Consider the following 27,917-nt stretch of genomic DNA (forward strand, 5'->3'; position numbering starts at 1 on the left):
TTTAACGCTGTAGACGAAGGATTAATGGAAGGTTTACAAATTTAAATTTAATTTCGAATTTCGTTGACTACAACAACTGAACTAGATTGCACACCTAGGACAGCTAACACATACAGTTTGAATGGAACAGTTTGGACTGAATTAAGAGCACAAATGTCACTTAATATGTAAGGTTTGTTTACAACAAACTAATGTTTGATGAATGTCGCTGTCCAGCGAATGTTTGTCACTGATGCTCGAGACCCGAAACAAAACATGTCACTCAAAAGGTAATCTGCCTTCAGTTTGGAAGACAGTTTCCACTTTAAAATGAACTAGATATGATTGTTAGTTACTTTGTAGGCTGTTTTGTCCCAGCTCTCAAGAATTACCAAAGTATATACAAATTTTGTAGGTTATCACAAACCGTGTATAAGTTTCTGTGGCAAAAATATAAACAAACTAATATTTAATGCTGGGTGAAAACTTCGCTGGTACTTTACCAGCAGTCATAATCAGTGTTTCTGGTCTTTCTAAATGCCCATTACCTTCAACTTAATTCATCCTGAAAATGAATTAAGTTGCCTCATACACAATGTAAATTTTATACTTGTATATAACGTTAGTTCAATAATGTGGTAAATTATGGGCTTGAGCATTTTTAATGTGGTGACAATCATGAATTTAGGTGATTTTTTAGAGGATTAAAACAGATATTGTTTCTAAATACCATTCATTTCTGAATAATCATCATCAAATGTGAATAAAAAACACAAATATGATTTTAGATTGGTTTTATATCCAGTAGTATAAATGACATTTCACAGTTGAAATTAAAATCTAATTTCACACAGAGTTCAGGCATGGTTAAAAATCATATTGCTTGACATCTAAAAACAGTAATGATACAACAATCTCTCCTATTAAGCAATAGGCTAAAGCATTAGACTGTCAGTCTGTGCCAGTGACTGATATATATCTCTCTCAGTAGTTTTTCCACATATATTGAAAATTAAATAATTTCCCTGGTAACTTTATAATTGCTTGTCAGTGACAATGAAACTTTTTGAGGTATTTTCCATTCCCCCTCAGTAATCAGGATAAACTCCTCACTAGCCTGCAGTGATGGCTTTCAGACTGCTGGTCCTCTTCATGATGTTTGGTACGAACAGCAGTCCAGATGCTCTCTCGATGCTCTCGATGGGAACCAGGAAGCGTTCCAGTGGAATCTTCTCATCGACCGGCATATTGGGCATCACATAGGACCGCAGCTCCACGTCTCCTCTTGTCTTTTCAAGAATCACAACCTTAAAAAAGTGAGTCGGCACGGCTACATGGTTCTTTCCCAAAACCTCGTACTTCACATATATTTTCCCATCAGGTTCCTGTCTGTAGATGCAGGGAGGGGAAAATTAGATTCTATCAATTTATTAAAATATTAGTTGATTTTAATAGTTTCAGATATCTTGATTTCAGGCTACTTTGAAATATCTCGATCAGTGCTTCTCAAGAGCATATTGAGAGGCTTTTACCGGGGTAAGTACAGTGGTCCAGTGCACACAAAGACATTCTGGTAATGCTTGGTGAGAGAGCGACAATATTTCTCCAAGTTATTCCATGCATTCTGGTTTAGATGAGGATTCTGTTGGGAAAGATATCCGCAGTATTAACAGCCATAATTACCCTTACAAAAAAAATAATAAGAAAACTCTTTAAATGGTTGGTGGTTTTATGGATTGTATAAAATAACGTGCTCATGGCAATCTACCCTACTCTTTAGTTCTTACCAACACAAAGAATTACAAAATGAATGAATTACATCCTTTTCAATTAATGAGTAAGAATTTGAATACCACAGAATGAAGAAGAATTTTAATAACCAAAACCAATTTCTTTTTTTAACTCATAATTGATTAGACATTTTATAAATTCAGTACGTTGAATTATTAATAAGAAGCAATTATTAATAAATAGACAAAAATAAGTTAAATTCATTGTCATAGGTCCCTTTTTTAACAAAATTTCTGGTTTATTTTTTTCCTTATTGATTAGACATATCAATTCATTAACTGGTAATAAACAAATTATAAATAAATATAAAAAATAAATTAAATGGCTCACCACCCACAGGAGGGACCGTAAGGGGCCGGTGCTTAGACAATCGGGCGGCAGTCGAAGGCGGGGGCCTCGACAGCCCGATCCCTGGACACGGAAACTAGCTCTAGGGACGTGGAACGTCACCTCACTGGCGGGGAAGGAGCCCGAGATTGTGCGTGAGGTTGAGAGGTTCCGACTAGCGATAGTCGGGCTCACCTCTACGCACAGCTTGGGCTCTGGAACCACACTCCTCGAGAGAAGATGGACTCTTCACCACTCTTGAGTTGCCCATGGTGAGAGGCGGCGGGCTGGTGTGGGTTTGCTTATAGCCCCCCAGCTCAGCTGCCATGTGTTGGAGTTTACCCCGGTGAACGAGAGGGTCGCTTCCCTGCGCCTTCGGGTTGGGGATAGGTCTCTCACTGTCGTTTGTGCCTACGGGCCAAACGGCAGTGCAGAGTACCCAGCCTTCTTGGAGTCTCTGGGAGGGGTGCTGGAAAGTGCTCCGACTGGGGACTCTGTCGTTTTACTGGGGGACTTCAACGCCCACGTGGGCAACGAAAGTGACACCTGGAGGGGCGTGATTGGGAGGAACGGCCCCCCTGATCTGAACCCGAGCGGTGTTCAGTTATTGGACTTCTGTGCTAGTTACAGCTTGTCCATAACGAACACCATGTTCAAGCATAAGGGTGTCCATCAGTACACGTGGCACCAGGACACCCTAGGCCGTAGGTCGATGATCGACTTTGTGGTCGTTTCATCCGACCTCCGGCCATATGTCTTGGACACTCGGGTGAAGAGAGGGGCGGAGCTGTCAACCGATCACCACCTAGTGGTGAGTTGGATCCGATGGCGGGGGAGGAAGCTGGACAGACTCGGCAGACCCAAACGTACTGTGAGGGTCTGCTGGGAACGTTTGGCCGAGTCTCCTGTCAGAGAGATCTTCAACTCCCACCTCCGGCAGAGCTTCGACCGGATCCCGAGGGAGGCTGGAGATATTGAGTCCGAGTGGACCATGTTCTCCACCTCCATTGTCGAAGCGGCCGCTCGGAGCTGTGGCCGTAAGGTTTCCGGTGCCTGTCGATGCGGCAATCCCCGAACCCGGTGGTGGACACCGGAAGTAAGGGATGCCGTCAAGCTGAAGAAGGAGTCCTATCGGGCCTGGTTGGCTTGTGGGACTCCTGAGGCAGCTGACAGGTACCGGCAGGCCAAGCGGACTACAGCCCGGGTGGTTGTGGAGGCAAAAACTCGGGCCTGGGAGGAGTTCGGTGAGGCCATGGAGAAGGACTATCGGTCGGCCTCGAAGAGATTCTGGCAAACCGCCCGGCGCCTCAGGAGAGGGAAGCAGTGCCCTACCAACGCTGTTTACAGTAGAGGTGGGGAGCTGTTGACCTCAACTGGGGATGTCGTTGGACAGTGGAAGGAATACTTCAAGGATCTCCTCAATCCCGCTGTCACGTCTTCCATTGAGGAAGCAGAGGCTGAGGGCTCAGATGTGGACTCGTCCATCACCCAAGCTGAAGTCACCGAGGTAGTCAAGAAACTCCTCGGTGGCAAGGCACCGGGGGTGGATGAGATCCGCCCTGAGTACCTCAAGTCTCTGGATGTTGTGGGGCTGTCTTGGCTGACACGCCTCTGCAGCATCGCGTGGCAGTCGGGGACGGTGCCTCTGGGATGGCAGACCGGGGTGGTGGTCCCTCTTTTTAAGAAGGGGGACCGGAGGGTGTGTTCCAACTACAGGGGGATCACACTTCTCAGCCTCCCTGGGAAAGTCTATGCCAGGGTACTGGAGAGGAGAATCCGGCCGATAGTAGAACCTCGGATTCAGAAGGAACAGTGTGGTTTTCGTCCAGGCCGTGGAACACTGGACCAGCTCTATACCCTCTACAGGGTGCTGGAGGGTTCATGGGAGTTTGCCCAACCAGTCCACATGTGCTTTGTGGATTTGGAGAAGGCATTCGACTGTGTCCCTCGCGGCGGCCTGTGGAGGGTGCTCCGGGAGTATGGGGTCCGGGGCCCTTTGCTAAGGGCTATCCGGTCCCTGTACGACCGGAGCAGGAGCTTGGTTCGTATTGCCAGCAGTAAGTCAGACTTGTTCCCGGTGCGTGTTGGACTCCGGCAGGGCTGCCCTTTGTCGCCGGTTCTGTTCATGATTTTTATGGACAGAATTTCTAGGCGCAGCCAGGGGCCGGAGGGGGTCAGGTTTAGTGACAACACGATTTCGTCTCTGCTCTTTGCGGATGATGTTGTCATGTTGGCCTCATCAAGCCAGGACCTTCAGCATGCACTGGGATGGTTTGCAGCCGAGTGTGAAGCGGCTGGGATGAGAATCAGCACCTCCAAATCCGAGGCCATGGTCCTCAGTCGGAAAAGGGTGGCTTGCCCACTTCAGGTTGGTGGAGAGTTCCTGCCTCAAGTGGAGGAGTTTAAGTATCTTGGGGTCTTGTTCACGAGTGAGGGAAGGATGGAACGGGAGATTGACAGACGGATCGGTGCAGCTTCTGCAGTAATGCGGTCGATGTACCGGTCTGTCATGGTGAAGAAAGAGCTGAGCCGCAAGGCGAAGCTCTCGATTTACCGGTCAATCTACGTTCCTACTCTCACCTATGGTCATGAGCTTTGGGTCATGACCGAAAGGACAAGATCACGGATACAGGCGGCCGAAATGAGCTTTCTCCGCAGGGTGGCTGGGCGATCCCTTAGAGATAGGGTGAGAAGCTCAGTCACCCGGGAGGAGCTCAGAGTAGAGCCGCTGCTCCTCCACATCAAGAGGGGTCAGCTGAGGTGGCTCGGGCATCTGTTCTGGATGCCTCCTGGACGCCTTCCCGGGAAGGTGTTCCGGGCGCGTCCCACTGGGAGGAGACCCCGGGGAAGACCTAGGACACGCTGGAGAGACTATGTCTCCCGGCTGGCCTGGGAACGCCTCAGTGTCCCCCCAGAAGAGCTGGAGGAAGTGTCTAGGGAGAGGGAAGTCTGGGGTTCTCTGCTTAGACTGCTGCCCCCGCGACCCGGCCCCGGATAAGCGGAAGAAGATGGATGGATGAATGGATGGATGGATGGATGGATGGAAATTAAATGCATTATTATCGGTGGCATTTTTAAACAGTGTTTATTAATATCTATTCTTTATTTTCTGATATATATATATATAGACATTTTGATTGACATTGACACTGATATAAATTCAATAATGGTTTTATTATTAATACTAAACCAATGATTTGTAATCAAAAATAATTGAAATACATTTTAAGAGGTTTTTAAGAACTAAACACTGGTTATTAACAATTTATATATACATATATACATATATATATATATATGTGTGTGTGTGTGTGTGTGTGTATACATATATGACCAGAACCTGTATGTATATATATATAATTAGAATATAATCAAAAAGTTGATTTATTTCACTAATTCCATTTAAAAAGGGAAACTTGTATATTATATTAATTCATTACAAACAGACTGATATATTTCAAATGTTTATTTCTTTAAATTTTAATGATTATAACCGACAACTAAGGAAAATCACCTTCCAGTGTAGCATCACTGATTATAATGAGTATTTTGTCGCGCTGCGTCGCTCGCGTCCGTTAGAGTGGCTACTTTCTTGTTTAACTGCATTATAGAGTGCCGAAGTTATGACGTCACTTTGTAGGCCAAAACGCGGAAGTGAGTTAGCATTTTAGCACTACGGGTTCCCTCCATAGACAGTAAAAGAAATGGACACAGCAACCCCATTGGAACTCAATTGAGACAAATGAAGCCCATTTTTAGCGTTTTTTAGCACTTCCGTTTCTGACGCGCAGACTCAAACTAAGCTTGATGACGTCAGCAACCTGTCTGACAGATGTAAATCTTCTAGTAGCTGTGCGTGCAAACTGCCATCGTTAATCTTGCAGAGACGGCGAGCTTGAGCGGGGAGTTCTTTGGCGTGAGTGAGCAGGAGTAAGTATTCTGATTAATTATTTTGTATAGTATTTTAAAATGTAACGCCAGTATGCCATATTAAGTTAATTTCCTGCGAGCTTCTCCTCCTGTCTGTACGGTAATTTCTCTACTGTGCGACAGAGAGTCGAGTGGTTATGATGCAATCGTTAGCCTATTTTTACAAAAACTGTTTCTACGGGGCCATAATGTAACATAGAAGGTAATGGAGCCCTTTATACATTGTCGTGTATCTTTAGAAATAAATAATGGACAAATGGAGTCTTTAAACGCCTCAGATGTAAAGTTATTCATCAAAGTGATGCCAAAATGAATGGGAGTCAATGGGAATGCTAACGCAAGTGAAGTTCTGCTACAAGATGGCGGCACGCGGCTGACTTCAACTTCCGGTAGACTTCCTTGCCGCCTGGTTCCCTCGCCCTAAAGTCTATGGGTTTTTTGAATGGGTTTTTACTAAATCGCCTGAAATAAGGTCTGTGGTTAACAAAGCCTCTAAATATTTACACGTTTTGATCTATGACATAAAACACACCAGTTATAACCTGCTTGTGATTTTTTTAAACTTTATTGTGTCTTAAAAACGGGGGTTGCTAACAAGTTGCTAAAAGGGACTACATCCTTTGGCAGGTACTTTAGACGTCATCAAGACAAACATGAAATCTCTCACTAGCCCGCGTTTCAGCCTTTACTGTCTATGGTTTCAGCCTCACGTTCAGTTCACCTTTCAGTTAATATACATAACGTTATATATTTAGTCTTTTCAAGTTGTAGTTTTTACAAATATTATTGTACACAGAATTCTGTGATATTAAGGTAACTGATTACCAGTTCTTTATTTCTGTGGAGAGACTGTAGTTCGACAATGGTGTTTTGTTTTGTTTTGTCCCGAGATGCAAGCACAAGTCGTCGACTGAAAGATGCTCATTTTCCGTCCGATATTATTATATTCGTGCCGTAAGGTAAGCTCCCACAACGATGATTTCCATGTGAACACCGTATTTACTGCCTTAATGTGGCCATGACGCAACTTTAATGGTGCATATTGCTTAAAACGCAATTGTTACTTTGACGGTCAAATGGAGTTAAAAAGGCTAGCAAGAAAAAACATTTTTCATAACCAAATCAACAGCTAAAATACCTTTGTCTTTCTCTTAAAATATCTAAATGCTTGTTTACTTTGCCGCTGTTTAATAGATTAGATCCGCTGCAGTTTTATTAAAGGCTAACGTCACGTCGAGAAATGTGTTTGTTTAAAATATTCAAAATAATACCTGGTTTATTGGCTTATTGTAACTAGTTTGGATATAATTATAGAAAGGGTGGGTCCTGCACCATGATATTTGTAAACTTGGCTTTTACCCACTTATAATAATATGATTGTATTTGTAAACAGCATTAGTTAAGGCATTAGGTAACAATGATAATAAATTATCTTTGTTATTTTAGTAGTAAATGTATTAAAATGTATTTAGTAGTAACTATATTTAATGTGCTATATAAACGTTGACAGATCAATGAAGAAGATTAATGTAAATGCTGAAAAACTCCATTCTAATATAATACAAATATTTTCCCCCACCCCACTTTGTAATTTTAATCTGTAAAGGTGTAACTTCCATAAAACTAACATTGCTTATTTTGAATTTATCCTTAGATGAGCTGACCGAAAGCCCAGTGTCCATTCTCGCATCTGCAGCTGTCATTTTCCAGCAGGGGGAAAAAAATGTCCCTGTTTTGTTTTTATCCACAAACGATGTTCCCACTGGACAAATTTTGGAAGATCATTCAATTCCCAGTTCAATTCCCAGAGAATATGCTGATATGTATAGCCTGAATGCATTGTAAGTCGCCTGTCTGACAAATACCAAAAATTAAATGTTAAACTATTGTATCCTACTTGTATACTATTGTAACTACACTCCAGTCAGCTCACAGTAATGTGAATGCGAGATAAAAATTTTTACACTAGCTCTCACATTGGGGCTTGTGGATTACAAAGTAAAAATATATAGAAAATGTGAACAAAATGAGTATATATGGTTTATTCAGGGAACATATATGGTTTATTTATATTATATTATAATAAGCATTTGTTGATGCTATTGGACAATTCTCTTTAAATTCAACATATGTAATTATATACAACTATTATATTAAATGTTTGGAATTTAATGCTTGTTCAGAGATTGTTTGTATAGTTATCTTAAATACATAGAACACTATTATAACTCCTCTAACGTTATCCCTCCCTAGTTTTACTTACCGAGACTCGATAAACCTTTTCCCTCATGCTGGCCCTTACAATACGGGTAAGTAAACCAGCATCTAAGCTGCACTGTTCTACATGTCCAGATTTATAGTGGTTCTCTCCTCGATCTATGGTTTTTCTATCGTCTAAGAAACAAGGACATAATAATGGAAATTGATACAGCCATAGCTAACCTTAGTGCTTCTGAGATGGTAAAAGTGCATTTTTTTTCTGGTGAATTAGCAAATGGTATGCAAACATACAATCAAACATAATACAGTGAAAGATAAATCTTTAAAGTTTATTTGGGGCACAATGATAAGGCATAATAATCTTAATCACAAAGAAAATAATATTAAGGTTTTATAAAATAACAAAATATCACATAAAACATTAACAAAAGATTTAAAAAAATCTCAGAGAGACACACATAAACAAAATTAGTTTCTAACATTTAAAAAAAAAACGAATAGGCAATATTCTCATGGAGAAGTGGATAAGTGTTCATTCATACACAGCGCAGATCATAATGAGCGAGTGTGTTTTTTTAAATAAAGTTTGAGGAAGCTTGATGATGACGTTGATCCGCGACCATGGTGTGCTGTAGTCCGTTTATAGCCTACCGTTAGCATTTTATATCTGACGGCTGTATTTAAGCTTCAAAATGTATACATTTTGGAGTAATTTGTAAACATTATCTTGATAGACAAAACGTGTAAGGGTCATAACTCTTTGTTGAACACAGATCTTATTTTTTGCGATTTTCCAAAAGTCTATGGGGAAAATGCATGGCTTTTCGATCGAGGGAACCCATGCGCCGCTAACTTCCGGGTTAGCCTACAAACTGACGTCATAACTTCGGCACTCTATTTCTTTGATATTTATTTTAGTGTTTTGCAGGCGACGTTCAATGACAGAAGTGCTCAAATAAACACGAACTGACGAGTTAAATAGGATGTGTTAGATGAGTGAGACAGTGCTGTCGGATTTCATAGACGTGCATACATATATATATATATATAAATATATCCTGTATATAATATATATAAAATATATTACATGCATGCACAGTTTAATTCAGCTTTAATCACCTTTTTTGGCACCGACGCCTTTGAGCACAGGACCGTTTCCGCGCTCGCTTAACTTGCACCTGATAAAAGAGTGAAGTGGAGCGCGTGTCTGAAACGTCTCCTGTTCAGTCATTCTGCGACTGAATAAATTCACTTCTTGTCATGAGAAAAAGTGACAGAAGCAGCAGTTGTGAGTGGGTGTCCATCCCCGCCCATACGTTAAATATTTAGAATACGTTTAAATAAAATAAAAAAACATGATCGCCTTCATTAATGAGCAAATTTTTACACTAATATATTTATACACACACACACATACATATACATATATATATATATATATATATATATATATATATATATATATATATATATATATATATATATATAGCATATACCATATATATAGCAGTGCCACAGACTGATCGACTCCATTCCACACCGCATTGCTGCAGTAATTCAGGCAAAAGGAGCCCCAACTAAGTATTGAGTGCTGTACATGCTCATACTTTCATGTTCATACTTTTCAGTTGGCCAAGATTTATAAAAATCCTTTCTTTGTATTGGTCTTAAGTAATATTCTAATTTTCTGAGATACTGAATTTGGGATTTTCCTTAGTTGTCAGTTATAAGCATCAAAATTAAAAGAAATAAACATTTGAATTATATCAGTCTGTGTGTAATGAATGAATTTAATATACAAGTTTCACTTTTTGAATGGAATTAGTGAAATAAATCAACTTTTTGATGATATTCTAATTATATGACCAGCACCTGTATATATGTATGTATGTGTATATATATATATATATATTAGGGGTGTAACGATTCACTCGTTTTCTCGATGCATCGATTACAAACCCTGTCGATTCATATGCATCGATCTTGAAACATGATTTTTGAATCGTGAATCACCGATCTTGGACAGTAATCGATTCAAAATGCTAAGAATCTAATGAATCGCGATTTCTATAGCGATTCAATGCTTTCAAAATGTATACACATTAAATTACTACACGCACGAATGAATGGAGACCTTGAAAAGTGTTCGTGGATCGTGCCTCTTATCTGTCCTTCACGCGCTCCACTGTTTACCGCCTGAGACTGTCACAGGATTGTGCTCGCGCTCCGTTCGTCTCTGACGAAGCTGACGTGTGATCTATAGGACTCGTGGCCAGTAATGCTAACGTGAAGTAGTTTTACTTTTCTGTAGTTTGTCAATGGCTCTCTGCATCTTACCGACGGAGTTACCGGAGCCGTAGACAGCTGTATTTATTGCATGGACGGAGCAGAAATGTAAGTGTCTAAATCATACGCACAGCATTAACAACGACCTTGAAATAAGAGCGCGAGATTTATCTGATAATCAGATGCATGAAAGTAGCGTTTGTTTCATTAGCAAACGTTTTCTCTCAGAATCATTCACTGATGGAGAGGAAAAGTTAAATAGAGATGAAGACGTTTTCACACTGAAAGAGAAGCGATCTCGCTCTCATAGACGTAACAGGCTATATCTACAGCTAAACTGAATAAAAGCAGAATGAACTGATGAAACTAAAAAAAAACACAAAAAAATTATGAATGATGCAGTGCTAATTGACATTTATTACAGTACAGAAACTATAAAGTATATTTTCTACCTTATTCTGTGTAGAAATTTTAAATAATTGCTAATTAAATGTAGCCTAGTATATAAAACAATCGTAAAATTGCCATTAGGAAAAAGTATAGATTACAAATGATTGATTATTGTCCAGCAGTGTATTTGATTTATTACAGCTAATTAAAAATAATTAAAAAAGAACATAATTCCTTGTAAAAATAAAATAATAATAATAATAATAATAATTATTATTATTATTATATAGGCTAGGCTACATACATAAAATGATTGTATTTGACATTTCTGTCACTTCTGAAATTATGGCTACGCCCCTGGTGTGACAAAATGTTAGCTTATACATAATACTCTTTAAGCTCTTTTTTAAAAACTTGGCTTACATACATTTTTACGTATGCCATGTCGCATCATAAACTAGCATTTAACAATGGACAAAAGGTTTTTTTTTTTTTTCTAACCTATGGTTCTCTAACCATAAATGCTACTGTAATTTGCCCCCTGACTAAGCATTTAAATAATTTAGTAGAAGCATTTAAATAATCCCATGAATGCACTTAAAGAATGCAGAATCGAATCGTTATAATCGAATCGAATCTAATTTAATTGTGAATCGAATCGAATCGTTCTAAATTTGCAAAAATCGTTCTTGAATCGAATCGAAAACCTATGAATCGTAATCGAATCGAATCGCTGCCTTGCCAAAGATTCACAGCCCTAATATATATATATATATATATATATATATATACACACACCCAATTTCTTTGTAAAATCAGTAAACGTTTTATTGTTAAAAAATAAATAATAAAAAGTAACAAGTACACAATAATAAATAGTTTATAGGTAGAAATTTAAACATTGATTATCAATATCATATATTTTTATTTTATATATATATATTTTATATAAATGTGTATATATATATATATATATATATATATATATATATATATATATATATATATATATATATATATATATATATACATACATATATATACATACACACACAACTTTTCTCTTAAATAGTTATATACATTTTATATGTGGCATTTTAAAAATAGATTATTAATATTATCTAAGGATAAAATTTCATTTGAATTGTACTTTTGTAACTGCTGTATGCAGAGGATTGAGCAGCTGTTATACAGTGCGAGTGACTCACCTGTGGTGACACATTGCTCAGGTAGAAGGTGTCGGCCATGGCTTTCTGACTCCATTTGTGGTTGGCTGCTGCGGCCAGGTGACCCCTGTCAAACCCACTGCCCTTGTAATCCGCATTGCTCGATCTGTGGTAAACATGAACCGAGTCGTCCTCTTTGAAATCGCAGAACTTCCTGTCCGAAGTCCCGGTTACTGTCTCGGCGTTGAGCTGCTCGATGACCCAGGCTGCGGTCCTGTTTCTGGGGTCGTATGAGGTCACGTAAGACTCTCTGCTCTTGATGTTGGACAGCGAAGGGAAGCCGTACTTCATCACAGCTGTGGATCTGCTTACAGCGACCTGTCCCGGCTGGTACGGACTAATCTCTAACGCAGCGTCGACGATCGGGACCGGGATGACCGGGATTCGGTCCAGCAGTCCGCCTCTGTGACTCGTATCCCGATTTTTGTTAAGGGGATCGCCGGTTGCTGTCAAGGTGGCACCGATGCCTATGCCAGCTGTCACTGACAGCCCGGATAAAACCCACCGCGAACAGAAAACACGATGCATAATTCACTCTTAATAAATAAAGTCAATTAAATTAAATAAATCGAGTGTAATTATTTGCCCAATATATTTACATAACCCATGTGAGTCTGTCCCACCGTCTAAAACCCATAGACAGTAAAAGAAGCGCGCAGGTCATTTAGTCGCATGTTTATGACATCATGCTTTTTTTCTTAAAAAGGCAGAGCACCGTTTCAGAAATAAAGTTACAGGGTCATTCCTACTATGGAGTACGTTTTCATGTCGCAAACACTTCTAAATAGTGGATAATATTTTGTTTAATTATTAGTTCTTTTTTTTATCACTGTCACAATAAAATTAAATCATTTTTAGTAATTTTAAACTTTGGTTTGAACTGGTGTAGGCCCTACCAATTTACACTTTTAAAATGAAAATATATATATTTTTTAATTTTCCTCTATTGCAAATGTTTGTTTTAGAAATAGTTTACATTAATTTACTGTTACATTTTTAAATGGGTTTTCCTGTGTCCTCAAAATCACTTTCAATCCTGTTATTGTTATGTGTTATTCTAGAATTTTTGATGTACTGTTGTAGTTTATTCAAATTGAGAAGTTTTAGCTTTTAATGTTTTGAACTTTTACCTTTTATCTTCTGTTTTATTATATGACATATTATTTCCCATAAGAAAAAAATTGGGAACCTATGACTCAAATGCTAATTCTATTCTGAGTTTTAATTGAAAACCAATCCCCTTTTCGCTATTATCACTTTAAAACATTCCATGCCGATTGATAGTAATCTAGAAATATTAACACTACAAATTATGCTTTAAAATATTTCAAAATTAACTTTGTGTAAGCAAACTTTCAATCCCTCACCAGGCAATGGTTAACTTTAGCTAATTATTTCCATCATGTTAGTTTTCTCTTATCAGAGCATAGGCTATTTCTGAAAGTAGGTATTAAAATGCTTTCATAATTTACAATAAATAAATTACAAAGTTATGGAGCTTAAACATAAATGAGCACACTACATGTGCAAAACCCCCCAAAATGCTAATAACATAACACATTGTATGTTATACATTATGCAATCTATTTCTGTGAATAGTTTGTATTTAACTCATGCTTGGATAGAGCTAATTTATTTGTTTCCAGAAAGCAAAAGTCTCCACCTGGCATCAGCTGCTGACTCAAGTTGTGTGTTATTAAAGGTATATTTATTTATTTCAGTGCAGGTGGTTAGAGCGATGCAAACGGCTCAGCACATTTGATTCTGGGTCTGTAGACATATATACAGCTGATTCACCTTGTGAAACTTTCTAAGGAATAAAAATGCCCTGATATTAATTATTCTTATTAGCTGTTGTGACTGTTGTGTCGGTGTAATGCTGCAGAAGGTACTAACTGTAAAGCTTTCATATGAATATAGAAGGACAGAGTCTAAAGAAAGAAAATTCACTCACGTCTCTTTGTGCTTTCTGATTGTCAGGTTTTATTCATTTATAATATTTATTGATAGTATTTTGTTTACCCTGGCTCATCATGAATGTAAAGCATCTGTAAATATGAAATACCTCAAAAAGCCCATGAGCCACTAAAGATTTTGGCATTTCTTTGAGTCTCGCGCAAGGAAAATAAAATTATTTGAAAAATTACCTGATTGCATGATATACAGTGTGCTGAATTTTGAATTGTTAATCTGAATGGCCAATCTAATTGTGTTGATTGACAATGCTTCATAATTATCTAGTATTTATTTGGGGTTTGTGGGACTTTGTGCTGTAGGAATGTACTTATCATCATGTGTTAATAAGAAGTCCTGAATGGTCATATCTGCACTGATGAATACATGCCAGTAAAGATGATGTGCAGGTTACATTGAGCTAAAGCTGTGCATGTAATGAACCGTTTATGCTTTATTTAAATATAATTATATGAATGAAGAAATATTCCAAATATATTAGAGATGCACTCATGATGTATCATCAAATATAGTTTTACCATGGTGTAAATACCATATGCACTGCAATAAAGGCTGCAATGTCTTTACAGTGGTAACATTTACTCAACAAAAATAACAATTTCTACAAAAAATATTGAAATAATAATCAACAATAATCATAATATACAATACTTCATATTTCCTTTCAGATAGACCGATATATGTATATTTGTTCAGTGTGACAATTTAAAACCGCTTTCTACATTCCATAAACGCAATCTCAAACACAAGCTAGAGACGTTCATTCTTCATACTAGCAGGATGGCGATTAAACATCTTTTCCATCGGATTCATCTAACCTCAGTGGCAATAAAATGCAAGAAAAATGCAGCAATGGAAAGAATTGCAAAAACAAGTCTTCAAGAGAAGATGAATAACTTGGCATAAGTAGGCTTCCGTGATATCGACCGTTTGTTGTTCGTTAAAACAAGCTGGCTAAGTGCAGTGCTTGTACCTCTGTGAGCGCCGAAACTACAGAGAAAGTAGAAATGCAAAGGAAATGAAACCACATCTATATATTTCTCCACTTTCTGTAGAGTTTTGTGTCAAGTGAGCTGAAACTGAACTTAAGTTGTTTTTGTTCTGTTTTTGGTATAAAGTTCAGGCGATCAGTGATGCTAGTAGACGAGCATTTAACTGCTCATCTCATGAAGGCGTTTTGACCTCAGTGGAGCCGCCGACATTTCCAAAAAAGATTTCAGCACCGAGAGGCTGGGTCCATACAGGTTCAGGCCACTCTCTCCATCCACAGGGTTCAGCCCTTTGGCCTGCGTAGACTAGGATTGATATCAGAACTAAGATGGGGTTCTAGGTGCTGACTTTAAGCAGGCTGTTGGCTAGAAGGCATAGCAGCAGCGTCAGTGTGCTGAGGTAGCAGGCCGATGCGCCGTCGCACCCTTTCTCGCCCTGGCAGCGTGGCTGCTCGCACAAAACGCCCCTAAAGCTGGGCAGACACACGCACTTCTGGTTCTGGATGCAGGAGCCGCCGTTCTGACACAGGAGGAGCTCGTCGTCACACACGTTTGCTGGGAAGAAGAACAGAGGGGAATTTCTCATTAATGATGTTACAGATCTGCAGATAGATCATGTTTTAAAAGATTGTCTTAAAGTTAGGTTAATTTTTTCCATCCTAAACGTTGGTATTCATTTAGAAGTTATCTTTTACTCAGAGTGATTTAAGGTGTTCACATCGACAGTTAACTGGAAGGGATTAATTTTCAGTGAAAGTGACCAAAGGGTATCTATGTTTTTTTCAGTCTGTAAAGTAATATATGTCTACACCACTGTTAAAAAGTTTAAGGTTGGTAAGATTTAAAAAATATTTTTAAAATTAGTCTTTTATGCTCATCAAGCATTTATTTGTTCAAAAATACAGTAAAGAAAAATTATTACAATTTAAAATAAACTTTTAAGTATAATTTGTTCGGTGTCGCATGATCCTTTAGAATTCTATCTATTCTAATATGATTTGCTGATCAAGTTTTGTCTTTATTGTCAATATCAAAAACAGTTGTTCTGCTTATTATTTTTGTTAAAACTGTGATACATTTCTTTTCCAGGATTCTATGAATTAACATAAGCTGAAAAGAGCAGCATTTATTAGATTTTTTTATTTATTTGTTTATTTTTTATTTTATTTTTTGTAGTGGTAGTAGTAATGTGAAAATATTTTACATCAGTTTAATGCATTGCTGAGTTATACTTTATTTTAAGTTTCCTTGTTACAGTGTAATTATACGTTCAAGTACTGAGTAATATTAATATTAATATTAACTACATGTACTTACTGTATGGTTAGGATTAGGGTTTGGCCTAGGGTTACTTGCATATAATTATGCAGAATTTATTGTTATTATAATAGAAAGTACATGTAACGTGTAACAAGGACACCTTAAAATAAAGTGTTACCCATTGCTTAATAAAAGTATCAATAAAAAAATATAAATTTTATATTAGAAATAAATAACAGATCACAATAATCAGTTTATAAAATCCCATTAAATATTTAATTATAATTTGTTTATAATTAGAAATTAATTAAAGAAACTGCACCTCACAGTAAATTGAGTTAGAATTTAAAAAGCAGTCAAAAAACCTGGTCATTTATTATTTTAAGGTTTATGCAATGCCTGCATGAAAACCAGACCTTATTAGAGCAGAGACGCTAATGATGACCCAGGATCTGTGTACGACTATAATTTGTGATCCAGCAATAATGATGGAAATCTACAGACCTCCATCAGTCTTTTGGAGACTTGGCATTAGAGTGTTAATCTAAAAAACAGTTTTCCTGAGTGCCTGGATATACATGAGGAAGTATATATTTGTAAACAGTAATTTCAGTTGTGGTGAGTTGTGATAAGCTTGTGTAGGTTTTGGGCTGTTTCCTAGTCCTTGGCTGACAGTGTTTTATTATACAAACAATTCTTTGCAAGGTTTGAACCAGCAGCCTCACTGCTTTAGCCACTGTATCACCCCACCCACAAGTACAGTATCTATAATGCACAACTGCTGCAAACAGCAGGTTGTTATTGGTAGTACAACACCAAATCCCTCTGTGAGTAACAACAATGTTGCTCATATGTTTGAGTAAAATGACAGCCATATGTTGTTCGTTCACAGCACTTTATTTGTTGTACGAGGGGTATCATCCATCACAGAATGTGTCTTTAATGACTAAGCCTGTGTTTAATGCCTTTGTGAAGGAAGTGTGACTTACGCATGCAGCCTTGCTTCCAGGTATATCCAGGCAGGCAGTCCTCACACTTCTGGCCCGTGGTGCCCTCTCGACACTGACAGAAGCCTGTGTCATTGCACCGGGCGTGAAAGGAGCCCAGCTGATTACAGTTACACTCTGTGTATAGAAAATATATACATTATTCAGCAATTGTAGATTATTTGTGCTTAAACCTTGAGAAGGTGGCTATCTTCTCTTTATTTTATGATAGATTTCATTGAACTATGAAAACACTGTAACTTTCAGAGCGTAAAACTCGAAAATAGCTAATGTTACCAATATTACTGCTTAGCATATTGAAGGTTAAAGTTAGAAACTATTTTTAACTATGTTCCTAATAGTTTGGAGAGTAAAAACTGTGTTGGACTCTACAGCAAACCTGCAGCTCTTAAAGAAATTGTTCACTCAAAAATGAAAATTTGCTTAAAGTGTACTCAGTGTTTCTTTGTGTGAACAGATTTGGAGAAATTCAGCATTACATCACTTGCTTACCAATGCTCCACCAGTACAAAAAGTCAATGCCCTGTTGTCCTCTCACATCAACATCAACCAGCACATTCTTTAGACATCTTTTGGACTGTTTTTGCTTGTAAACTATGGTTGATCTGTGCATATTTCTCACCTGATCCAGACAAGATGATGGTGACAGCAATAATATTAATAGAGGGGGTTTATTTTAGCTTGAAGCAACATTTTAAAGTTAAAATGCCTTTGATTTGTTGTATCAATCACTTGTGGATTATTGTGATGTTTTTATCAGCTGTTTGGACTCTCATTCTGACGGCACCCATTCACTGCTGAGGATACATTAGTTATCAAGAGATGTCATGCTATGTTTATCAAATTTATTCCAATGAAGAAACAAATTCATCTAAATCCTATTTGGCCTGAGGGTAAGTACTTTTTTTTGCAAATGTTCATTTTTGGGTGACTATTCCTTTAAGTAATTGTGCAGAACAGTGCACATAGCATTTTGCTTGAGAAAAACTGTATACAGAAGTCACACAAATATTTGGTAAATAGTCATAAATAGCAGTATTAATGGACCTCCAATATATTAAGAAATTATGTAAAATCTTTCAAATGTTACAGCATTTTGCCTAAAGGCAATATAGCATAGCCTGAAGGCAATAGGCATATATTCACGTGTTAGCAAGAAAATTAACTTCTGTGTTTGCGAGTTTTATGTGATCAGTGTCGTTCATTAGTCATGTAAGCAGGGTTTGCTCTATGCATTCACAAGGGCATAATTTGTCCATCTGGGCAGCTGTCAGTCATAGCGTAGTGATTTATGTGTGTGTATTTTTCCAGCAGAGGTCACTGTATCATTAACAAAGTGTTGTGACAGATTGCTTGAACAGCTCTTGTAGCAGTTTTCATCAAAAAAAAAAAAATAATAATAATCTTATGCCTTCTGATTGTATTTTTCCTACCCCCCATTTTAAAGTCAATGTGAAATCAAAATTAATTTTATTTACTTTTTAATACACATTCCTTGTCTTATGATTCATTTTATTCCCAAAAACATATTTTGTCTTCATAATCTTTTATTAAAATGTCAAAACGCCTCACAAATCTCTCTATTTAGTTTTACCATGTACTGTCCACTTTTTAAAATTCAGTCAGTTCTTACAGATAAAATCAATTGCCATCCTATTGTGCTTTTATGTTTGTTTGTTTTTGTTTTTGTTGTTGTTGTTAAATACCCGGTATTACTATGAAGTATTATATTAAGGAAGTAAAATGGGTTATATGTTGCATTTCATGTTGAGTTTAAGATAATGCACAAAAGAGTACAAAATCACACTTTTTTCTGAATCACATTTCCTTTTGTGCTACTCTCATATTAATACAGATACTGGTGGTTTTAAGCTGGACAGTTAAAAATGCAAGTTGTTCAGTTTCCCAGATCTAAAGTAAAAGAAGGCGAGTCTCTAAAATGAATGATGCTTGATATTAGTATATTTAAATCCATACTTCTGTTGGACTTCAGTAAGTCAGAAATTGTCACATGTATGGCAAGGTGGTGGCAGACCAAATGTTGGACCATATGCAAATGAGGAAAGATTTCTCGACCTTTCCAATTTTTCCATACATATCATTTGGCCAGAAAGGACAATTTCTGATCAGCATGGTGTGGGTGCGTCAGGGGAAGGGTGAAACGGATTGGCGTGGAGTGATATCTGACTGACCTATGCAAACATTCTCATCGTCCAGCTCAGCGGAAGCATTCTGGAAGTATCCGAGGCGGCAGTGCTGACAGTTCTGCCCTCTAGTGTTGTGTTTGCAGCTCACACAAGTCACAATGTTGATGAAATCAATGTAACTGCAGCGATTTGAGTGACCGTTGCACTCGCAGTCTGATGGAGAAAGAGTAGATAGGTGTTAGTCTGAGGAACAGGGAATGAGGGACAGGAAGGGGAAAAGACACAGGAAACCCATGGATGAGAGGACATGGGCATGACATGTAGATGTTAAGAAGACTATAAACTAGGCTAAGATTATTTAGCCAGCTGGAAAAGCTCACAGGCAATTAACATTACCTAAAAATGATGTGAATTAGATTACAGACCATATTAACCAGTTGATTTCCAGTCCAGCCTTAACAACTGTGGCTGTCCACTCATTGCTTTTATCCAACGTAAATTTATGGAGAATTTTTGGGATTGGGATTATTTTTTAAAAACAATTTTACAGATCTTTACAGAAGGCTGTCGCCTTTTATTCACAAATAAACATGCTGTGACACATTTGCTTGAAATTAGGGCTGCAAAACGATTAGTCCCATCATAATCAATTCAAAATAAATGCTGATGTTTACATAAACTAAAAGTTTATGATTACGATTAAGTTTGTGTGTATATTTATTATGTATATATAAATACACACGCATACATGTATATATTAGGAAAAATATGTTAGATTTATATGTAATATAAATTATATACAAATACATTCAATACATACAAATATATATTTTTTAATATATATGTATGTGTGCATTTATATATATAATAAATATACACAGTACGCACACACAGAATGTAAACAAACTTTTATTTTGAATCGATTAATCTAATCTAATCGATTAACTAATCGTTCTGCAGTCTTGATAAAAAAGTAAATTATCAAAATGTTGACAGTTTTATAGTATATCGTACAAACTCTAGAAACACCAATGTTATCATTTGTAATCACAAAAAAAGGCTTTTCTTTATGTATTTTTATTTGACTGTAACAGGCATTTGCCTTTATTTTGACTTATACTCTTTGCAGTTTTTCATTGTTTTACTGTATCGCTTTATTACTGTAACAACTTCTTGGGGAGAAAAAAAAATGTTTTGCAGTGTCATGATTTATTCCAGCCCACATAGAAATAATATCCAATTATTTTTACCACTTTATGAGCACTTTTTAATGAAAATTACACTGATCATTGAAATCTCCAGTTCATTCCTATAGGATGTATGTAAAGCTTGTCCAAGTCAACAACAGTAAACCACCAAGGCTTATGAAGGGTCAGATTGCTTTCCTTTTATTTATGTTAACATTGTTTTATTTATGCATTAAACAAATATTATATTTTCATGTTTCATCTGTAGATAGAATTGTGCGGACAAAGTCTTCTAATCTGGCCTACACACACCAGACAATTATTCCATTTGGCTTGTTGGTACGGCTGAATTTTCAGAAATTAAGTGAGTTTTTGTAGCACTTCAATTTTTCTCAGAAGATTACATTTGTAAGATTTCTGGGATACTTTTACATAACAGAATATCTTAGACATCTCCAAACAGACTGACTAAACAGTAGAAGTCATATGTATGAGTGAATAAACACACCTGTAGGCCTTAATTAACATAGTTTAAATGGACATTAATATAACACTGATAAACAGTGGTAATGAGCTGTGTTTGAGAAGCTGATCTTTTCGATTCTTTGCTGTTTGGACACTTGGGGCTTTGAATAATTGATATAATGTTTTAAAGCTGCTGGCGACGTGGGGTCCTGCTGTGTCACAGTCAGCTGAGCCGTGGGATGGGGGGCAAGAGCAGCTAATTAAATATAAATGCTCAATTACTCCCCAGATTGGTGAAGGGATGGAGCGATGTTTCACAAACGATCTTGCATCTTCAGCAGGCAGCTGTCTAACACTCGACGAGTGAAAATGCAAAGTAGCTACTTTCTAGAAGAGGACGCTTTTGATTATACAGCCTGGGGGAGATCCTTCTGTTTTCTAGCAAACACAATACATCATGAGCGGCTTACCTTATAAGATAAAGCAAAAACCAAAACATGGGAGCACAAAGAAAAGAGAGACAAGAAAGGGCGACACGGAAGAGAGGAAATGAATAACATTTAGGAAGCAATTTTTCCACAGTTTCCATATTAGTGTCTGTCCATATTCAGAAAAACAGAAATCAAAACCCAATTGTCCTGTGATAAGCATTGCCTACAGGAGCACTAATGCATATAAATACATCATTCACATAAAATGTCATTAAAACTCGGAAAATAACGTTTTTTTTGCTATCTTGATTTAAAGCATTGCCTTACCTTGAAATCTGATGTACGCTATTCTTGACATCTGTGTTTTTGGCCCCACAGGGATCAAAATCCTCTCAACAACTTTAGAATAAAAGCAACGTTATTCTCTTGGTTGGCTAACACAGCTGCACTGGTGTCACAAATCACTCAACAATGTGGAAAAATCCACTGTAAGGGCCTAAAATGTGAAACGAGATACACTGGAATGATGCCACTGTTATTTTTAGGAAAGCTGATGTTGTAAACAAAACAGCCTAAAACTAGAGGAAACTATAGGGTTTAGAGTTTCTTTCTTGTGGATCTTATCAATACGCTGGTTCTTCACTAACAGATACTCCATCTAATCCACAGCAGCATTACTGGAAGATTCAATGCAGTCAAGCAGAAATGCATTTTCAGACCGCAGTCATTTAAAAAGTTAAATGTTGTGTCAGATGAGTGCAGTATTTGTTTGTGTCATTTCTATAGTGTAACTACACACTTTGAACACACTCAACGACAAATGCTGTATACATTTCTTCTCATAATCTTTCTTTTCATTGTCTTTCTTTCTTTTTTTCTTGTCCTCTTTGGCTTCCCTGCTCTTTCCAGTTTTCCCAGCCTCGTTCTTCTTCTTAATGTCACCAGATACAGTTTACACCAGAGAGATCATGAGTGTTTGAAAGTGTTTTATTCTTATTTAGTTCATTTTATTGATTGTTCAGATCTGATACATGATTTGTTTTATGCCGACATAGTGGTTCATCATTTAAGAATATTGTTTTAAACATTTGTTCATGGAATGTACAAAGGTCTGTTCATTAACATGGTGTACTTGCGAGACAATCGAATTAAGGCTTGAACCCCCACCTCCCCAAAGGTCCTAACAAGGTTGGGTATTTCATTTGTTTAATCAGTTTTTTCTGTCAGAGTCAGTATTGTTTATTCAAATAATAGAGTAGTAGACTGTATAAAACTTCAGTGTTTTGCTTTAAAGGGATAGCTCACTCAAAGTGACAATTCTATCATCATTTACTCATCCTTTTGTCATTCCAATCCCATATGACTTGCTTTCCTCAATGGAAAAGGTATCAAAAGGAATCTTTTATTTGTATAGAATATTCCATAAAAAAATGTTTATATATTTTTTCCCGTATAATTAAAGTGAACGGTGACTGAGGCTGTCATTTTGCCAAACAACACCTTTTGTGTTCCACAGAAGAAAGTAAGTCATACAGGTTTGGAATGACATAAGGGTGAGTAAATGATGAAAGATTTTTCATTTACTATTCCTTTAAGAGAGGCAGGCCTCTAGCTTACTATTCTGAAGGCAATTTGGGTTGTGTGACACAAACTTCAACAGATTGCACCTCTACAATGAACTTCTGAAGCTCCTTTAGAAGTGTATCATTGTGTAATTTGCACTTTAGCAGGGATTATACTTGTCAGAAAATTCAGGTGTCAGATTTGCTGTGGGTACTTGGGGCCTCAACGTTTTTATCTTTCTTCTCCAAGTTTGTTGCTGTTTTTTCCCCCCATTGGTCTAAACAAGAGGAACTTCACTCTTCTCTCCTACTTTGGATGGAGGTTTACTGTCAGTCTCAGCATTAGGTTGAGGAGCAGCATCAGTGACTGTTTCTGCACCTGCTGTGACAATTTCAGCACCATCACCTGGATCGTCAGGAGCAGGTTTAATTTCATCAGACACATTGGTTGCTTCTGCATCACCTGGACCTTCAAGAGTCTGAAGTTGCCGGGGCACTGGAAGCAATCTCAGGAGAAACTGTAACTATTGCTGGAGCATCTGTTACAGCATCAATTGCAGGTGCATCACCATCAGATGTGGGAGTTAGAGGAACATCAGATGCTGGGACAATCAAATCAAAGTCTGGAGAGAGTGCATCAACTCTCTTCATCACTGCATCAGTTGAGGACATGACTGTGCTTGTAATTAAGGTAACCATTCCAGCCGCTTCCACTAGAGATCCAACAGAAACCAGTGAAACTGCATAAGCAGCAAGAGATGTTGGCAGTTGAATGGTGCTAGCTGATACTAAAGATGTTGTTTCAGAAGTTGCCGTGGCTGCAGAAGGTGTTGTTGCCATGGTTGCAGAAGATATTGCTTGGATGTCCATATTAAGCATTGTTGCAGTGCGATCAGAGGATGAGGCAGATGAATCAGTAACCTCAGGAAGAACAGAAAGTGGATTGCTTGTAACAAAGCCAGTTGTTGCAGTCATGGTGTCGGTTGCTGCGGTGGCTGCATCTGGTATCACATGTGGTGCTGTGGAAACTGTAATTGTGTATAGAGCATAAAGAGTCAGATATCTAAACCGTTCTGTCAGAAGCAGTATAGATGCCTACGGATGCCATTGGTGCTATTTGGGCTTACATACTGTACATAATGGATGTTATTGCAGCGATTCAACCTTTGGCCATTTCCAGTTCAGCAGAAACGAGATACACAAGATCTGATAGAATCACTTCCCCCGTTTGTGCCCCTGTCCAACCTTTCAAGGACAGCTGCGTTTTCCTGTTATGGTTTCATGTATCTATCTATCTATCTATCTATCTCTCTCCGTAAGTTCAATAAATTTGCCCCTTTTTGGTCTTCTTTACCATGACCTGGTCTCTTTTCTCTTATGAAATATTTAGCAGCTGTTCATTCAATCGCTATTCAAAAATAGATCTGAAAGAATTGAGCTCCGGCCTTCAGCTGAGCTTCTACTGCCACACCATGTGCTCTCAAAAGTGATTGTGTTTCACAATAACAGAGTATTTAATGATTTATCTCCTGAGGCTGGGCTTTCCACTTTCATTGTTACAGCTTCAGCGCCATTAGGTTTGAAAAGCGAACGCTACACACACCTGGTGTGAGGCAGAAATGGTGGGATAGGTTAAGGGTTGGCATATTGTTTTGATTACACATACAAAGCGAAAAAACTTCTTCACAGTCGACAAAACTGAACACCTGCTATCTAGCACATCCGATTGGAAAATCAACCTGCTTTGTAAGAGGAACACGCTGTTTGTAAATGCAGAAAATGAGCAAATACTCATTGCGATACATATATTAATGATACTGACATTTTCACAGAAAATAATTTATTAAAAAATGTTGAACTTAAACTAATTTAAATTAAATTAAATGTTATTTATTATATTTAAAATATTTAACTTTTTTTGTTGTTTGTTTAAATATGAGACTCCTATTGGTTGTTAATTATATGCTTATTTGAGCTGTAAAGTTATCTAAATTATATATTTTTTTAGGTTACTGAATGTTCTGGCTTTTAAAATCGTGCGTATTTTTATGTATTTTCTTGGCCTTGTGTAATTGTGTTCTAGGTGGTATTAAATTGTATCAAGGAATGGAAACCTCTGAATGGAAAAAGTCAGAATTACTTATTACAGATGATAAACTTTTGCTTTATATTTATTGAATTCTGAACATTTTTTAAGTCTGAAAGATTTCACTGGCATGTATTTATTTATTTTTACAGCTAAAAGCCTTTTTAAATGGGTAACAGCTTGTCAAGCATCAGTACGGCATCATCATCAAAACACTAGAAGTCAGCAAGCCTCCACCTGCCCTGCTGACTTCACTGCTTGATTCAAGAAGATAGTTTAAGGAGCCGCCACATGGTATGTTACTTGGCACCTTGGCTCATATATATTAATGAGTGATTTAGCACAGCAGTAATCATATTTAATCTCCACGCCCTGCTATACCTCAGATCAGAATATAGAGCACCATTACAGCCATCAGTCATGAGTGGAATTACAGTGGAGCGTGATTCCCCGTATGCACTACTTTGCTCAAGGACCCCTGTGTGGTATGAGAGAGCAAAGAAACTGGAAGGATTTTACTAAGAAGTATTTCACTTGTCATTGGTCTTATTTACTTGCCTGTGCTGTCTGTGTTGTTTTTGTACCTGATTCACTGTAATGGTACGGTGCTCTTTACATTTACTTGTAAATGATATGCAGGTTTAGAGAAGATCTTAGAATGTTTAGTGAACAATGCTGTATTTCATCTTTAATATTTCAAAAAAGTTATTATTTTTTTATTTTACTTCTTCATTCTAGTTACGTTAGTACAGTACTTTTTACATTTTATATATTACTTGAAGTAAAACATAATGAAATTGAGAAATTTGGCTGATTTTTTTTTTTTTTTTTTTCAATTTACAATTAACAAACCTGGTGCCAGATTTGAATCATCCTACTCATGAAGTAAACTCTGGGCCTATGGTATAGTGAAAAATAAAGACATTCAAATTCAAATGTTCTAGGCTCTTTTAAAAGCTAGTAAAGATTCAAAGCTCCTTCTAATAAAATAACTGTAATGTATGCATTCTCACAACCAGGAGGGCAAAAGAACAAGACTCAATGTATGACTTTAAACATGCTCCCTGTTGAATATTTCACCTCTCAATTATTAACACAAGTGAGACCGAATAAATGAAGAATGTCTAACCTAAATAGTTGGACACATGCTTGCATATATTACGGCTTATTTCAAGGTTGAAATGTCTTTGCGAACAGAGTTCTGATGGATTTGCTTTACTTAAATATCAAAACTTTAATACTGGGAGACATTGAGAGAAAAACTTTTGCTTATATGTTATTCTCTTTTGCAAATGTGTCAACAAATTGTGATTGTGACATTTACAGGAAGGTCTCTTACCTGGCTGGTCAGCTGCAGTGGGTACAACTGTGAGTGTTGGACTAGATGGAGATGGCACCGTAGTTAAAGACGAGGTGTCTGTCTGGCTTGAGATGGTAGCAGCTGGCATTGTGGGCAGAAAGCTCGTCACAAGTAGCACTTGGGACAGTAAAATTACAGCGCTGAGTCGAGAGCCGAGAGAGTAAGTAAAGAGGGCCAGCTACCTCCTACTGTTAACACTTCTATTTTTAAATTTAGCTTTAGAAAAAACTCGTGCTTATGCAAAAGAATACAAAGTCTGTAAAAATTACAAGTGAGTACATCTAGTTGTATAATATAGAAGTTTAATCACTCAGAGCTGTTTCTAGTTTGTCTGTATTGCAGTAAATATGTGAAGAAAATGACGGATTTTATCATACATTACGTTTTTTTTCATGACTAGTATAAATTCAACCACAAAACTAAAACCATCAGCCAAGCCAACTTTAAAGACACTCTACAGTGAATCTACTACTAAACAGCAATGAAAATGATCTTTAAAGTCAACATGAAATTTACTTTCCCAGTACAAGATACGGATGTTATTCCTGACCAAGTTTCATCCTGCATTTTGAAACCACTGAAATATCCTGTTTCCTTCAGAATTGCGTCACCTCTTTACTTCACACAGTACAAGAAACTGATCTTATTGTAAGTAATTCAAATGTTTGTCTGGTCAACTTTTCACAATCCAATTAATTCCAGACCAAGTTTCATCCTAAATTCTCATTCCAATGAATATCCTGTTTCCTTGAGAATTACATCATATCATGGAAGTAAAATGCATTGCGAATGGCATTTCATGTTGACTTTCATGCAAAACAGTGAGCTAAAAACAAGTCCATTTAACAGGTTTTCCTAAATCAAGTCTGTATCCACCAGCTGAACTGCTTTAAGATGCTAATGTAATGTCTGCCTGTGTCACCTGGTGTATTGGTGAGGGATTCAGGGATCGCTGAGCTGCCTGTAGTGGCACGAGGAGAAGTCCATGTGTCACTGGAGGTAGCCGTGTCTAGTCAGCGGACAGAAGAATGAGCCCGCCAGTGCAGGGATCAAATACCACGACAGTATTGCCCATCAGAGCCTCAATTAGCCTGATCTCAGCTATTCACTGACCACAAATAAAGGGCACCGCAAAAGACACTTTACTGCAGTCCACAGCACTAAAGGGGACAAGCACTAAAGAAGAACTTGAATGAGCACGATTTTGATGAGGTATGGGTTTACACATGACATCAGTCGGTCATAAAAACTCATCAATTTATGTGCTTATACTGCAAACATTAACAAAAATGTGGTATTT

The 27,917-nt window shown here is 37.5% G+C and overlaps 2 protein-coding genes and 1 long non-coding RNA gene across 5 annotated transcripts in view; 1 reads left to right on the forward strand and 2 right to left on the reverse strand.

The window, feature by feature from the left end:
* Window positions 1–4: 4 nt before the first annotated feature.
* LOC132098008 (uncharacterized) lies at window positions 5–26,990 on the forward strand. Of its 2 annotated transcripts, XR_009422816.1 has the most exons (5): window positions 5–269; window positions 1,072–1,295; window positions 25,410–25,551; window positions 25,644–25,782; window positions 26,584–26,990. It is a non-coding gene; the product is annotated as an uncharacterized LOC132098008 (long non-coding RNA). The 2 variants fall into 2 exon arrangements; XR_009422817.1 differs by lacking the exons at window positions 25,410–25,551; window positions 25,644–25,782; window positions 26,584–26,990 and adding an exon at window positions 1,456–1,998.
* On the reverse strand, window positions 759–12,831 carry endog (endonuclease G). The gene is made up of 3 exons (XM_059504082.1): window positions 12,132–12,831; window positions 1,512–1,621; window positions 759–1,368 (listed from the first exon to the last, which is right to left on the reverse strand). The coding sequence occupies exons 1-3, from the start codon at window positions 12,675–12,677 to the stop codon at window positions 1,092–1,094; spliced, it is 933 nt and encodes a 310-aa protein (XP_059360065.1). The 5' UTR covers window positions 12,678–12,831; the 3' UTR covers window positions 759–1,091.
* The window catches only part of LOC132098006 (netrin-G2-like), a 63,737-nt gene continuing 49,928 nt past the window's right edge, over window positions 14,109–27,917 (reverse strand). Inside the window, exons 6-8 of one of the 2 annotated variants that reach the window (XM_059504080.1) lie at window positions 19,572–19,739; window positions 17,362–17,496; window positions 14,109–15,667 (exon numbers count right to left, since the gene is read on the reverse strand). In XM_059504080.1, the coding sequence (XP_059360063.1) occupies window positions 15,450–15,667; window positions 17,362–17,496; window positions 19,572–19,739 (521 nt within the window). In that variant the 3' untranslated portion in view covers window positions 14,109–15,449. The remainder of the gene's footprint in view (window positions 15,668–17,361; window positions 17,497–19,571; window positions 19,740–27,917) is intronic. The other variant, XM_059504081.1, reaches the window with a different exon arrangement.

This window comes from Carassius carassius, chromosome 21 (assembly GCF_963082965.1).
Source record: "Carassius carassius chromosome 21, fCarCar2.1, whole genome shotgun sequence".
NCBI classification, from domain to species: Eukaryota; Metazoa; Chordata; class Actinopteri; order Cypriniformes; family Cyprinidae; genus Carassius; species Carassius carassius.